The sequence below is a fragment of the Mercenaria mercenaria genome, chromosome 9 (assembly GCF_021730395.1).
Source record: "Mercenaria mercenaria strain notata chromosome 9, MADL_Memer_1, whole genome shotgun sequence".
Classification (NCBI taxonomy): domain Eukaryota; kingdom Metazoa; phylum Mollusca; class Bivalvia; order Venerida; family Veneridae; genus Mercenaria; species Mercenaria mercenaria.
In genome coordinates, this window is record NC_069369.1 from 59,097,103 (window position 1) to 59,113,734 (window position 16,632).

The 16,632-nt window shown below is 36.9% G+C and overlaps 2 protein-coding genes across 9 annotated transcripts in view; one reads left to right on the forward strand and one right to left on the reverse strand.

The window, feature by feature from the left end:
• Positions 1 to 7,106, forward strand: part of LOC128559530 (kinase non-catalytic C-lobe domain-containing protein 1-like) — a 73,694-nt gene extending 66,588 nt beyond the window's left edge. For all 7 annotated transcript variants that reach the window (XM_053551489.1, XM_053551487.1, XM_053551491.1 and 4 more), the window contains 4 exons: positions 217 to 352; positions 1,069 to 1,251; positions 1,604 to 1,764; positions 2,650 to 7,106. In XM_053551489.1, the coding sequence (XP_053407464.1) occupies positions 217 to 352; positions 1,069 to 1,251; positions 1,604 to 1,764; positions 2,650 to 2,881 (712 nt within the window). In that variant the 3' untranslated portion in view covers positions 2,882 to 7,106. The remainder of the gene's footprint in view (positions 1 to 216; positions 353 to 1,068; positions 1,252 to 1,603; positions 1,765 to 2,649) is intronic.
• A 3,506-nt stretch (positions 7,107 to 10,612) lies between these two features.
• Positions 10,613 to 16,632, reverse strand: part of LOC128559532 (protein DPCD-like) — a 39,851-nt gene continuing 33,831 nt past the window's right edge. For both annotated transcript variants that reach the window (XM_053551503.1, XM_053551504.1), the window contains 3 exons: positions 15,849 to 15,979; positions 13,094 to 13,196; positions 10,613 to 11,296 (listed from right to left, as the gene is read on the reverse strand). In XM_053551503.1, the coding sequence (XP_053407478.1) occupies positions 11,192 to 11,296; positions 13,094 to 13,196; positions 15,849 to 15,979 (339 nt within the window). In that variant the 3' untranslated portion in view covers positions 10,613 to 11,191. The remainder of the gene's footprint in view (positions 11,297 to 13,093; positions 13,197 to 15,848; positions 15,980 to 16,632) is intronic.

Here is a 16,632-nt window from a genome sequence, read left to right on the forward strand (position 1 = left end):
CACTCAGATCTTCCCAGGCACTTTTGGATTATGGCCCTTGAAACCACCCAAATTGCCCCAGGCACTCTTGGAGTATGGCCCTTGAATTAGGCCGTATTTTGTGACAGTCCTGCACTCTTGTTTTTTAAGTGACATATTAAATTGGCATCATTTTGAAATGCATTTGATATACATGTACTCTTTATATACTTATATAAACTTGTTTTATACTTGTAGGAGTGGTGTAGAGGATACAGTTGGTCTATTTGTGGAGCCGTTACACGATGATGCTGCCATACAAAAAATGATTGACCATGCCCAGGAAGTGTCACATTGGGTTGCTGGAGAAATTGTCGCATGTAGTAATCCAAAGGTTAGTTTTACATTCTACAAGAGTGGATGAGTGATAGGAAGATCTTTGTATATCATGATAGATAGGGACAACACAAATTTTATCATGCTCAGGAAGTGTCATATTAGGTGTCTGTGATTATTAATATTAACCCCCCACCCCAAATGGGAGTTTGTTTTCCACTGTTGAGGATATTGGAAGTGTTTGAGTGATTGCTTGGAAAGTTGCTTGCTTTGTTTCTTATATGTCTCATTTTTATCAGGGCTAGTTATTTCCAGTTAATAATTCACTAAAGAAAGAAATGGCAGCAGTAATTGTTCTATCATGTGACTACAAAATGTGTATAGATGGTACGACTTCTTTGTGTCCATTAGCCGTAAAATCTAACTCACTATGCTACCTTACGCTTAGAGCATCAATCAGTTTCCTCAGGCAAGCAGTAACCAAATTTTTTTCTATAGAACTGGGCCATTTTGGCTGATTGGTTATGGTGTGGACTTCAAATCACTTGTCCTTCACCTTTGTAAGTTTAAGTCTTGCTCAGGTCATCATACGAGGAAGCCATCGAGCTGGCATGCAGGATGTTGCTGGTTCAACCCAGGTGCCTGAGTGTTTCATCACCACTACTAAAGCTGGAACATTGCCATATGACCTGTGTTGTGTTGATGTGTCTAAATATTAGAGAAAAAAAACACACACAAAAAAAACATAATTTGAAAGAAATTTCTTATTTTCAGACACAGATTGCCTTGTTGTCCAAGTTCTTGTTTATCGGCCATGCCTGTGTGGAACTGCGTAACTTTGCTACCAGTATGGCAATACTGGATGGCCTTGAAAACCTCATTGTCAAGCAGCTACCAGCCTGGAAAAGTCTGCCAGCAAAATGCACCGCCATACTTGATGAACTCTGTGCCTCTAGGGTAGGTTTCAGAAAAAGTTGTGTCAGATAAAAACTAATCAGAATACAAGATTTTATGTTCATGTTTATAATATGAAGAATTATTTTTAGCTCGACTATTCAAAGAATAGGTAGAGCTATTGGACTCGCTTTTTTGTGTGTTCAATAATTCTGCTTTGCAGTTTTACAAAATTATGAACCCTGTTTCGACTTCTGTATTCATTCAATTGACAAGGCTGTTGAATAGTCGTGTGTTGCTGTCCTCCAACAGCTCTTGTTTATGTAAGTTATGTAATTTGACATTTTTTGCTAATCATTTCTCTGTTAATATCACTGATAGTAAGGTATTTTATTTCTTGCTTGTTTCTTTTCAGATGTTTCTGAAGAATGACCCATTATCGCTAATGCAGCAGGACAAAGATTGCCATCTATATCCCACAATTCCCTCTGCTGTCATCTTTCTGTTGCACATACAGCAGCTTGAAATAGGAGGATTTAGACTTGCCAATCAGATGTACAAGTGGGGAAAAATTAGGTAAACATTTTATTGACCTTACCTATAGCTGGCAATAAGAAAATTATCACAAACTGGAGAGACCACGTCTGTTAAGATACCACTTATACCAAATAAATTTTCCATTAGAAGACCACATTTTTAGGCCCATTTTGTGTTGTTAAAGAACATATGAGCCACGCCATGGGAAAACCAACATACTGGCTTTGCGACCAGCATGGATCCAGACCAGCCTGGTCAGGATCCACACTGTTCGCTAACGGTTTCTCTAATTGCTATAGGTTTTGAAAGCGAACAGCATGGATCCAGACCAGACTGCGCGGATGCTGATCGCAAAACCACTATGTTGGTTTTCCCATGGCACGGCTCAAATTATATATTAAGAGGCCACTTGTGTTTTTCCCTTCCACTAGGGGGTTTAGTAATGCAAGTTGTACTGTAACATTTCTTTTATTTATGTAATAGCGACAAAAGTCTGCAGTCTGATCATGATCTGCAATGTTCGCCATTGTCAGTATCTTTTTGGTAAGCAGCCCTTTTAACAGTGAATAGTACTGTCCAAATTGGAAAATGGACAAGTACATTATAGAAATTTAGCATGGTAAGGGTTAAAACTGCCAAATGTTGGAGCTCGTAGGCTGATGTTGGATCAAGAGATCAATGACTTTTGATCATTGGGATATCTTTCTCCTACACTTCCATACATCAGATCTTGAGAATTAATTTGCCAGTCAGCCATTTGTCTGCTGCCTCCTATTCATGTGATACTTGCAGAAACTCAGCTGGTAATGTTGCAGAAACTAGGAACACTGACTGCCATTATATAAACTGATACTCTTGATAAAGGACGAAAAACCAAATGAAACAAATGAGCAAAGACCAAAAATTTACACTTTACTTTTCCAGGTCAATATGCCAAGTGATAGATCAGATAAGGGTCTACAGGGAGCACATGTACGGGTTTGAAGCAGATCATAACCTAGAGGATACGCTGCGTCAGCGTATACATCAGATGTCAGACCAGGACATTCATGACCTTGCCGCACAACATGATATCAACTACCAGAAAATGTCATCAGGCTCGGGAATTTCAGGTGCTTTCAAAAAAATGAAAGGAAAGTTTCAATCTAAATCGTAACGGGATATTAATGTGCTGATTTCTAACTTGTTCATCCTGAAAAATACAGCAGTTGAAAAAAAGGAGTTTTCACAAAACATGCTGGATTCAAAATCTTAGAGAAAATAATAGCACTAAAAATATTATTATATGCTAGCTGGCAAACACAGTTGTTACATCTGAGGTAACTGGAGTTGAGAGTGAAGTAAGTGTTTGGGCAAACTTGCAGTGACATAGACTACACTTTGATTGGACAAGTGTTTATAATCATGGAAAATACATTGAGAGCTTTATCAGGAAAATTCTGGGGAAAACTTTAAGGCGAGCATATACAGCTTAAATATTAGATTTTTAAAAAAATTAATGGCGCTATGTATTTTTTTGTTAAAGATATGAGCTGTAGAATAACTTGGTAAAGATTGGGGAGTTATTTGCCAAAACCAAGAACCAGTTAGAAGCCCCCTTATATTGTGGAAGTATTAACAATTGTTACTTTGATACCTAGATAAGCAGGAGTACTGTCAAACCTATAAGTGAAGACCATGCTATGGAAAAGCCAAAAATGTTGTTTGTTTGTTGGGTTGTCTTTATTAACAGGTTTAGGTACTCTGCAAATGTTAAAATTGAAGAGTCATGTGGTCTGTGTTCTCAGGTCTTAAGAATTGGGTGGACTCTGTTCACGTAAGATACTCAACACAGGTTTGATTGAATCATTTGAAATGATAGTGCTGACAGTAGACACTGGTACTATGTAAGACAAAAATATTCCACATACTTATCTTCACATGATTTTACAATTGATATGCTACATATTTGTTATGTATGATTTAAAGCAGGAGTTATCACCCCTTTTCAAAATAACACCATTTGTAAAATACAAGGGAGGCTATTCACAGTGTGTTGGCCAGTATTAATGACATTTTTATTATTTTGTAAGGATCTGAAGACTGTGATATTAGTTTACAGTATTGTAAACATATTAATATATTGTATATACATGTACATTATAATAATTATGCTAATGGTAATTGTTGTGTACTTCATGGGTACTTCATTTTGTGACATTCTGATTGGTGACTTTAGAATAGTGATCTTGCAGACTTTTATTTACCTCAGTCATTGATCTTGTTTGGCCTTCTGTGTTTTAAACTAAGACCACTATGTAAGGTATAACATCTTGACTGTGGAGACAGATCTTATTATGCCCCCCTTTGAAGAAGGAGGGGTATATCGTTTTGCAGATGTTGGTCTGGCGGTCGGTCGGTATGTAGACCAATCCGTTTCCGGATGATAACTCAAGAATGCTTGGGCCTAGGATCATGAATGTTGATAGGGAGGTTGGTCATCACCAGCAGATGACGCCTATTGATTTTGAGGTCAGTATGTCAAAGGTCAAGGTCACAGTGACCTGGAACAGTTAAACAGTTTCAAGATGATAACTCAAGAATGCTTGGGCCTGGTATCATTAAAGTTGATAGGGAGGTTGGTCATGACCAGCAGGTGACCCCTATTGATTTTGATGTCAGTAGGTCAAAGATGAAGGTCAGAAAAACGGTTTCCGAACAATAACTCAAGACTGCTTGGGCCAAGGATCATGAAAGTTGATAGGGAGGTTGGTCATTACCAGCGGATGACCCCTATTGATTTTGAGATCAATAGGTCAAAGGTCAAGGTCACAGTGACCAGGAACAGTAAAATGGTTTCCGGAAGATATTTCAAGTAGGCTTGGGCCTAGGATCGTGAAAATTGATAGGGAGGTTGGTCATGTCCAGCAGATAACCCCTATTGATTTTGAGGTCATTAAGTCATAGTTCAAGATCACATTGGCCAGGAACAGTTGAACGGTTTCCAGACAATAACTCAAGACCACTTGGGCCAAGGATCATGAAAGTTGATAGAGAAGTTAATCATGACCAGCAGATGACCCCTATTGATTTTTAGGCCAGTAGGTCAAAGGTCAAGGTTATAGTGACCCGGAACAGTTAAACTGTTTTCAGAGGATTATTTGAGAACGCTTGGGCCTAGGATGACAAAACTTGATAGGGAGATTGGACATGATCAGTAGATGACCCCAATAGATTTTGAGGTCAGTAGGCCAAAGGTCTAGGTCACATTGATCCAGAACAGTTAAACCCTTTACAGACGATAACTTGAGAACGCTTGGGCCTAGGATCACAAAACTTATTAGGGAGGTTGATCATGACCAGCAGATGACCCCTGTTGATTTTGAGGTCAATAGATCAAAGGTCAAGGTCACATTGAACCAGAACAAAAGAACTTTTGTTTACAGTGAGCAAATAATTTCTGTTTCTTTTGCAATTACTGAATGCATCAAGGGGGGCATTTTATGTTCTATGAGCTCTTGTTTCAATACTTTTTGTTTAACTAATGTTTAGTTATATCATATTGAAATATTTGTTTATCTACCAAAGTAAAAATCAGTCTTCCTAGAAGAGATCTTATATCGTCTTTATGTGTGATATCTGATTGCAATACCATGATATTAAAACTATATATCTTTTATATTGTAGCAAAATAAGGGATTCTGTTACATTTTGACCAGTATCTGGTTGAATTCGACCAATGTCTGTCCGTCTGCCTGCCTGCCTCTCTGCATGTTTCTCTTACCTCTGCAGGTCACGGGTTTGAGAGTTTCTAAGAAATTAATATCAGCTTTGGGAACTTTAAAACGCAAATGTCATTCATTGATTTATAGTCATGCTCAGCTAATAAAAGCACTATGGGTAATCATTAAAGAAATTATAATGGATATTGTTCATGTTGGTTGGTTAACAGACCTTTAGGTAATACAATTGTAGCAAGTTACTGTACAAATGATAATTTGATTTGTAAGATCAAATTCCAAGCTTTTTTTGTTACTCCCACTCCCACCACACACACATCATGAATGTATATAATGGTTTTTATAAATTTTGTAATAACTGTAAAACTAAATGTATGTGAGGTAATATTAAATGTATTTATATTCTTATCTGTAGAGGTTGATATGTGTATGTATACAGATGTATGTGGAAAGTTTCTATTTAAATATTTGTTTCTGGCAAGAATATCACAATAAATTACAATTTTTTTCTATGTTATTTGGATGTGTAGCTTTAATGCAGTATTACACAATATAATTGAGGTTGAAAGACTAGTATGACTGATTATGAAAAATCTTAATATCAATAACATGTAGTTTGATATATTCTGTAGTGTCACAAGGGGCCTCTGTGGCTGAATGGTTGAATCACTTGCCCCTCACCACTGTGGGATTGAAACCTCACTTAAGGTGTAGAATTCTTCCATGTGAGGTAGCCATCCAGCTGGCATATAGAAAGTTGGTGCTTCCATCCACGTGTCTGCAAATAATGAAATAATAGTACCAAAGGTCTTCCTCCACAATCAAATTCTGGAAAGTCGCCTCATCTATAATTGTATTGCTGTGGTATTAAAGCCGACAAAAAACTAGTATCAAAGTAAATGTAAAGGTTACTACTTTCTATTTAGCAACAAATTTATATTGTGTAATTTATGCAGTGGAAAGCTTTTTTACATCTTCGAGTCACTACACCAGTGTTTGCTATTAAATCACTATGCGAGTGTTAGCAGTCACTACACAAGTATAGACAGATCACTACACAAGTGTAAGGTCACTTCACGAGTTTTAGTGCAGCACTACAACAATGTTTGTAGAGACACTACCCAAGATTTTGTAGCATCAAAACACAGGTGTTTGTGCTTTAAAAAAAATGCTGCCTCAAGTTCGGCAGATCTCGGGGGGGGGGGGGGGGGGGGGGGGGGGGTGTTGTGTTTGTTTTTCAGTTACTTTTAAATAGGAGTACTTTCTTAATTTAGAAAACCTTGACATAAACCTGGGAGCATGTGTCATCAATTAAATGCCACTTTGCACACTGAAACACTTTAAACTTTAGAATTGACATTTTAATGTCTACAATACTTTGGAGTAGGGAGTGTCAGACATATTACATATGATGTAAAGAAATCCTACCAGTATCTTTTCACATACATATGAGCCATGATATGCAAGTTTAGGCCTGTGTAATTATTTAGAGTTTGACCTTGACCTTGTACAAAAAGATCTGTGATATGAGCTGTGTGATATGGGTTTGGGTCAATATAACAAACATGATATTATATTGTTTTTAGACTTTATCAAAATTGTAAATACAAAATTTTAAATAAAATATTTTTGCAAGATTTATTTACCTATATTTTTTTGTATGACTATTTTGTATTGAGTGAATAAAATAAATTGGAATTTATTAACTGTTGTTCACTTATTGTTATTTACACATATAAGTTCTTCTGGACCTGAGATTGTAAAACTGTTTGCAGACCAGTCTCAAAGCTCTGTAATCTGATTGGTTGTTTTGCAGCAAAATTTTGAAATTCACTAATCACAAGACAGCAGTCAGAGACTGGTCTCCAAACCATTGTTTTATAACCTTGAAGCATGGCTTCAGATTACCAATACAGTATGATACTTTGATTTTGTTCTACTGTAACTGCCAGAAGGTCTTTTTTCCTTAATAAGTTACATCTATGTTTTATTGATGGAAAGTTGTGCAGGAGTTGTTGAAAATTCAGTTATGACAAGAACTCAGAAATCCCATTCATATGCATGGCAATATAGCAGCAGTAAGTGTCACTAGTTGGTGATAAATATCCCTGAAGTAGAGTACCCTTGCCAGTGGGTTTGGATTGTGGCCAGTGGCCTAGGAATTGGCGGTATAGAATCTGACATGTGCCAAATACATGAAACATTGGCAACATTTATGTAAAGTTTCATTGGAACTCTTTGAAAATCAAAAAGTTAAAGCTGAAAATACTAGTATGTAGACAAACTGTGCATCTACTACTTTCCTCCAAGGGAATGAAAAACATTGCATAATTCTTTTAAAACTGATAGTCATTTATTTCGTTGGACATAAAAAAACCTGGACCAACAGCTGTCCTGCTGGGACAAATATACTGTTCACCCCTTTAATAATTACCTTGATGGGAATAATGGATCACTGGCAAGAAAATGGGATCTATGAACTTGATCTTTGAAACAAGTATTGTGAATATATGACTAAAACAATATGTCATTAGACATACTAACCAGAAGCATCTGTTATTAGTTTATCGGAAGGCAGCACTCGACTATTCAAAAGCTTTCTCACTAAAGAAAGATATAATAAATGAATACCAAAAGTCAAAAAGGGTGGCATAACTTTATGAAACAAGAGTACCACCTTGTGAGTGCAGATGCTCATCTGATTTTTTTGTCTCTGTATAATAGAAATATTGTCCTACCCGTGTGTTTTTATGATATTTTCTAAGTCCAAAAGGGGCCATAATTCTTGCAAAAAGCAGGATGGAGTTATGTTTCTTGTTGTACAGAGTCAGTTTTTGATGGTGAACAAGTGTTGCAAGTTTTAAAGCAATAGCATTGATAGTTTAGGAGAAAAGCTGACCTAAACACAAAACTTGACCAAGAAATCTGATTTTTCTAAGTCCAAAAGGGGCCATATTTTTTGCAAAAGGAAATGTAGAGTTACAGTACTTGCTGTGCAAAGTCAGCTTTTAATGGCAAATAACTGCTCCAAGTTTTAAAGCAATAGCTTTGACTGTTAAGGAGAAAAGTTGACCTAAACGCAAAACTTAACCAAGAAATCTGATATTTTCTAAGTCCAAAAGGGGGCATAATTCTTGCTAAAAGCAGGATGGAGTTATGTTTCTTGCTGTACAGGGTCAGCTATTGATGGTGAACAAGTGTTGCAAGTTTTAAAGCAATAGCTTTGATAGTTTATGAGAAAAGCTGACCTAAACATAGAACTTAACCAGGCAACGCCAACACCCACTGTGATGACAATAACTCATTTTTTTTTCAAAAAATAAGATTTGCTAAAAACAATCACAGTAATCCAACATGCGTATTGCATGTCAGGTCTTCACCATAAACAAGTGTCTACAGTTTCAATGCACTTCCACAAATGGTTACCGAGACAGGTTTACATACAAAAAATTTGAAAAGGTAAGGCAAAACAGAGTTACATAACCCGTGTATTTAAGAAATAATTTAAAGCAAAAGGGTGTTTTAACACTATTTATGCATGATGGGCGGTTATACGTCGGGCGTAATAATATCACGAGGGCGCAGCCCGAGTAAAATTATTTGTACGACGTATTACAGCCAGAGTGTATAGTGTTAAAACACGGTTTTGCTATAAATTATTTTGATTCTAATATGCCTTTAATCTTAAACAGTAGATAAAATATAATAGCGCTCTTTCTTTGTCGCAACAAAAACATTGACGTCACCGCACACCGTCACGGCATTCTAGCGTAAGAGTGTTTTAACAGAGAAAAGCATATTAGAATGCTTATTAGACCATCACACTTAAGTGTGTAAAGTTTCAATCCATTCCCACAAGTGGTTACTGAGATACCAGCTTTCATACAAAAACTTAACCAAATCGGGATGATGACGTGGACGTTGATGCCGACACAGGTGAGTCCAATAGCTCAGTACTTATTCTTTGAATAGTTGAGCTAAAAATTGCTATTAGAAACAGGGGCATAACTTGAAAAAGCAAAAACCAGTTCTGGAACCTGTGTATGTTATGTCAGATCATTACTGTGAACAAGTCCGTTATCCATTCCCGCTACGTGTTGCCGAGATACCAGCTTTCATACAGAGACTTAACCAAAACGGGAAAGAAACAAAATGGAGAAGGCAACAGCTGTATCCGTCTAGAGGTCATGTTTTTTGAATAATCAAATTTAATTTCATACAGAAAGATTTTAAAAGTTTACATTATATATATAATTATAGGGAAAACTGACCACGCCTTCTGGTGGCCATGTTTTTTGAGGAATCGGAATAATTTGAACAATCTTGGTAGATGATCACACAAAGACTATGTGCAACCATTTGAACAATTTTGGAAGAGGACCACCGAGGGAACATCCAGGCCAAATTTCATTAAAAGCTTGTAGACTTTGTTAAAGAGTATTCTTAAGCTTATATCCACAATTTAAGATGTAATGTAAACTAGATGTGTGTCCACAGGACACATGTGCACCCCCCACTCCTGTTACTGTACATGGATCCATGACTCTAGGTGAAAGTTTTTTTTAAAGATGTTTGCAACATAAACTTTTTAGCACTTTATGTGTATTTTTAACTAAGTGAAGCACCATAACTCTGGCCTAGCTGAGTAATATCACAAAGTACCACCGGTGCACAGCTTCACATGCTATATAACAATCCTCTAATGTTTTATGACTCTAGGTCAAGCACATTTTGCGATACATGGGACACAAACTCTTTATTTTTTGACTAAGTCAAGGGCTGTAACTCTGGTCTGGCTTTGTGAGATCCCAATTAAAACACCTGGTGAACAACTTCCTGTGCCGATTAACAATCCTATGAGAGCTTGATAACTCTGGGTCAAACATTTTTTTGAGATATGCATGACACAAATTGGGATGGATGAACAAGAGCAACTCTTTAAGTGCCCCTCAAAAAATTCTTGTGTGTGTGGGTGTGTGGGGGGGGGGGGGTGCACAAAAATAAACCATTTAGATCTATCTTATATATTTCTTCAAAATACTTTTACTACTGTTTATTTTAGTGGTCATGGAGCCTTTGGTAGCCCAATTCGCAAGATTCTTTGAGCGCCATCGCTTTTTTCTGTAATTCTGGATCAATGAAACTTGGGTGAAGAAACACGAAATTAATCTGTTTGCAAAAAATAGATTTATTCATAAACTGTGTTTTCTTCATTCATTCCTATTTCACATTTTGTCCTATGCCATCCACTCTATAGTTGTTAAGGCCCATATAAATAAACTAGCAGAAACATTCAAAGCATGCATCTATCTGTTCTCCCTTTTATAGATTTACATTTTATTTTCCTTAAAAGTTGAGTCCATTTTTGTTTCAAATATACAACTCAGGTAGAAGAGTAAAAGTGATCATGTTTGTTCACCAAGTGTCTGTGCAGATCAACTGGAGTTATTATTAAAATTGCGGTTGTGTTTTGTTCCTCATAAACACTCATTCTTCCCATGCACCACCTCACAGCAGTATTTCTGTTTTTAGCTCTAGCAGCCCCTAAAAGAGGCCATTCAGTGCCCCCATTTGAACAAACTTGAGAAAGGACGTTATAAGTTATAACCAGTTTAATCCCTGTCAAATGGCACTGTATGTTCATCAAATGCAGCAGCTATTTCAATGAAAGTGGATTAACTTTATAATGTCATCTATGGTACTCAACATAGGTGTAACATGAGAATGATCTATTGTGATATCCACTATCAGCTTGGTGTACAGTCTACATCACCATCTTTATTTGCCTTTAACTTGCTAAATTCTGATTGTAATGTTTTCTCCATCTCTAATATAGTTGATGGCTTTTTATACTGAAAATAAAATAATACAAAATAAGGCAAAACCTGAAAGTTTAAGGAAATAAGTTAACACATTTCTAATTTAAGACAGTAAAACTATTGGCTCCTTTGAGCTAAGGGTCCGGGTTTTGTGCATGGCATGTCGTCTCATCATGGGGAACATTCGTGCCAAGTAATATTAAAATCCCGTTAAGGACTGTTGACTTACAGACTGGACAGGAAAAGCCCTTTTGGTCTTTGATTTAAATGTGACCTTGACCTTGCAGCTAAGGGACAGGGCTTTGCGCATGACACATCTCATCCAGGGGAATATTTGTGCAAACTGATATTTAACTGATATTTAAATCCTATTTTGCATGACAAAGTTATAGACCAAACAGGAAAAAAATTCCTATTGACCTTCGACCTCCAAATGTGACCTTGACCTTTAAGCTAGGGTTCTGGGTGTTGCGCAAAACATGTCACCTCATCATGGGAAACATTTGTGCCAAGTAATATTAAAATCCCTTTATGGATGGCAGAGTTATGGACTAGACAGAAAAAAAGCCCTGTTGACCTTTGACCCCTAATTGTGACCTTGACCTTTGAGCCAGTGGTCCAGGATTTATGCATGACATGTTGTCTCATCATGGAGAACAAGGGGAACATTTGTGCCAAGTGATATTAAAATCCCTTAATGAATGACAGAGTTATGGACCAGACACGAAACAGACCCTATTCATCCCATGTTAACATTTGAATACCAAGCGTGATCTTGACCTAAGGGCCTAAAAGTTTTGTATGACACATCGTCTTATTATGAGGTACATTTGTGTGAAGTAATATTAGAATCCATTCAAGGAAGGCAGAGTTTTGGACTGGAGCTAGGGGTCTGGGTTTTGCGCATGATATGTCGTCTCATCATGGGGAACATTTGTGCCAAGTAATATTATAACGGAATGACAGAATGATGGAAAAGCGCATTCCTATAGTCCCCGAAACTGGTTTTCAACCAGTAAGGGACTAATAAATTTCAGAATTCAGACATGAAGGATTTACTGTGAAATCATTTAATCATGTGATTATATAATTTCATGGTTTTGGCTAAAACGGCTATTCTGTGGGGATATGAATTCATGTATTTCAACAATTATTAATATGAATAATAATCTTGAATTTTATGGGCTAAATAATCACAAAATCCATGAAAGTAAGTCACTTATGAATTTTAATGATTTTACAGTATATCACAAGTGCTCAGCTCAAATAAAAATATGCAACTAACCATCAACTTTTTTTCAAGTGAAAATCACTTTTATATTACTTGGATTCTAACATGATATCAAAGTTTACCATCTACATCCTTGACAATATCCAACAAATATATGACTGTGTTGTGTCGTATTCATTTTCATATGTCACTATGATGTTTGATGCTATGACGTAACAAATGTGACATACAGTGATCATATGTCATAATAACGTCATGTTATCAGTCTTACTTGCTTAAGGGTTGTGTTAGAATAATTAATTACACAACCTTACAATGTCCAATACACATATATGGATGTTGTGATGTTTTAGCAAGATGTAACCACAATGTGTGTTTTATATAACACATCTGAAGCTGTGTCTATTTAAACTGTAATGCACTGGTACCTGAGTACTGGTTTTACCCAACATGATATTCGGGTACTCATCCTAGCTAGACGAAGGAAGTTTGAGCCATTTTCATGAAATTGCAGCAAATGGCTCAGGTGACGACTGGCAGAGTAACCCTAGTCCTACAAGTACATGACACAAAAAATACTGAATTAAATCAACACTTACTGATACTATAAGAGTGTTGTTTGCATGAGCGACTGAAAGTTTTGATTGTTCTAGTGGTAAATTGCACCTTTCCATATCAGGGATCCTAAACTTCTTGTAATATCTGCAATGACAAATACAAACTGTAAACTGGGCCATAATTAAACAATAGTTTGTTTGCAGTAACGCGACCCAAAGTTATTTGCGTGGGTAAGTAGGCACTTATTATATAAGGCAGGGATTTTTTTGTGTGCATAATTATAATCATTTTGGGAAAAAAAATCATCTGACTGGCCAGAAAAAACAAGAGCTCACAGAACGCAAAATGCCCCCACCCCCTTGATGCATTCAGTAATTGCACAAGGAACACAAATTATTTGGTCACTGTGCACAAAAATTCTACTGTTCTTGGTCAAAGTGACCTTGATCTTTGACCTACTGACCTCAAAATCAATAGGGTTTATCTGCTGGTCATGAGCAACCTCTCTATCAACTTTCATGATCCTAGGCCCAAACATTCTCGAGTTATCATCTGGAAACCGTTTAACTGTTCCGGGTCACTGTGGCCTTGACCTTTGACCTACTGATCTCAAAATCAATAGGGGTAATCTGCTAGTCATAATCAACCAACCTATCAACTTTCATGATCCTAGGCCCAAGCGTTCTTGAGTTATCATCCAGAAACCATTTAACTGTTCTGGGTCACTGTGACCTTGACCTTTCACCTACTGATCTCAAAATCAATAGGGGTCATCTGCTGGTTATGACCAACCACCCTATCAACTTTCATGGTACCAGGCCCAAGCGTTCTTGAGTTATCAGATACGGATTGGTCTACATACCGACCGACAGACATCTGCAAAACAATGTACCCCTCCTTCTTCTAAGGGGGACATAAAAACATGGGTCCGGTGATTTTCACTGGTTTTTAAAGATTTTTTAGTGGGAGGTGTGTGTGTGGGGTGGGGAAAAGCAGGGTGTGACTATGTGTGTGTGATGGTGGTGACAGGATACTAAAGGGCAAGAAACTAAATGATTTTTTTTTGGGTGGGGGGTGGGGGGCGGGGAGGGGTTGTAATGTAGAGCAATGCAGTCTGCACCACATCTCATCACCACCTGCCTATATTCCAAGTCAATACCTTTAATAGTTTTTAAGTTATGCTCTGGACACGAAATATGATTGGCAGATTTCACCTTGACCTTTGACCTACCACCCTGTTTCATGCACTCTGCACAATGTCTCATCAACACCTACCTATATCCCACGTTTGAGTCAATACCTTGAATGGTTAATAAGGTACGCTCCGGACATAAAATACCGGAACCAGGGTTGACATGGTATTTACCAGTGCGGTAATTACCGGCGGTAATTCCCGGTAATTCCCGTACCGGGAAATACTCCTAAAAATTGCAAAAGTGGGAAATACTCAAATTTTCAGCAAAAAACAGTTTATTTTGACAAAAAACCCCACAAAATATCTGTTTAATAACTAGCATTTGCATGCACACATACACTATGGCAAAAATCATATTATTATTATGATTCCACTGTCAGACCCCTGGTGACCATGAAAGTTCCTTCATCACCAGTCCAATTCCTCTTTGGACCTTAACATGCAGAAGCAAAACACCAGTTTTGCTGCTTTTTTCACTCCAAGTCTATTTCTAAGTTTTGTTTGAATGCCATCATCAGATTCTATGATATCATAAAAATTCCACACAGGATCTTTGGGCTTCATATTAATGCTAACTGTCACAGGATGAAAAGCGGAATGAAGTACTTTTGAAAAATAAAAAGCAATTACATGTTTTTTGAGAAAGTGAATAAATGCTCAAGAGGTTTGACTGATGATTTGTGAAATCACAATGGTGGGAATTATTTTACAGCAAAGTATTGTTACTTTATTTGCAATAAACATGTGCAATAGGATAATTAAATATAGTGCTTGGGGCTATACTGTATATTCTGTATCATTATAGAATCTGTCAATAATCCACTAATTAGCAGTAACACCTCCCCTGTATTTTGGAGTGTATAATTGGACTATTTGAAAGGAGTGTAATCTTGTCTGAAGTTAGTATGATAAAATTTTTGGGTCAGATTTACAACGAATGTAAGGCCTGAAGAGTATTCCCCAGTATTTCCTGGGAAATACGAGTATTTCCCGCCGTCCCGGGAAATACGAGTATTTCCCGTCTTTTTGCCAACCCTGACCGGAACAGATTTGACCTTTGAGCTCAAATTGTGACCTTGACCTTAATTCTACAGACCAGGTTCATGTTCTCTTCACATTGTATCATCACTACCTACCTACATGCCAAGTTTTAAGTCAATATCTTGAATGGTTAATAAGTTATGCTCCAGACACGAAATATGACAGAAAGATTTCTTTGAGCTCAATTTGTGACATCATCTCATTGCCACCTACCTACAGGCCAAGTTTGAAGTTAACACCTTGCATGGTTTAGTTATGCTCTGGACACAAAAAATGATGGACAGTCTTGACCGTTTAGCTCAATTTTTGACCTTGACCTTTGACCTACAGAGCCGGTTCAAGCGCTCTGCACACTGTCTCATTGCCATCTACCTATATGCCAACTGATGCAAGATTAAAGTCGATACCTTTAATGGTTATGCTCTGGACATGAATTATGATGGACCGACAGACAGATGCACGCACCATCACATAATACATCTGTTGTTTTTTTTAAATAGGTGTATAAAAGGCATTATTTTCATTATAGCCAAGATATAAGAATTTTACAATAAACCTACTTTTTGTTTGATGTTTTAATGATGATATTTTGATCTGGGTCACAAGTAACATTGTATACATCTAGCGGATATGGCAGGTTCCGAATTCTCCACTGGAATGATAGTACCGTATCTTTCCTTACAAATATCGGCTGAAATAGAGAAAATCAATAAAGTTTAACCTCTGTTAACTACACCTCTTTAAAGCAAACAAAGGCAGACATTTTCTCTCTCATTACAGGAGCTTCTTAGTAACAAGCTCTGTACAACAAACACGCTTGATTCTACCCAGTGGTGTTCAATCTAGTAAAGTTCCGCACTAAATTCTTGAAAGACTAATATTTCTGTTACTTATTATTTAAAATTCATTGCTAAAAGAAGAAATATGTGTGTTTCAAAGGAGAAACTTTTTTTTTGTTAAGTTGAATATTAAGTCACACTAAAACAGATCAGGTCATGTGGCAACTTTTGGGTTTTTATTGGAGTCCACAGAGTTGTGCCATCATACACATAGCTATAATGTACAGTGTTTTATTCTAGATCTAACCTTGACTCCTCTAACATCTTACACAATCCAAGTCCAAACCTTGGTACTGACATTAAGCTTCTTATATACATGTAGTGACATGTTTCATTTGCTTCTCATTGTCCTAACGACTTATTAGCAGACACTTTTTTTCTTCTGATTTTACTAACAATGACTTTGTGTAGAAACAAAGTAAAAAGTTATCTGGTCATCAATGATACGAAGTCTAGTGAATAAGGTCTTAATTTATCAAATCATACTGGAGGCAGTGCTAGATTT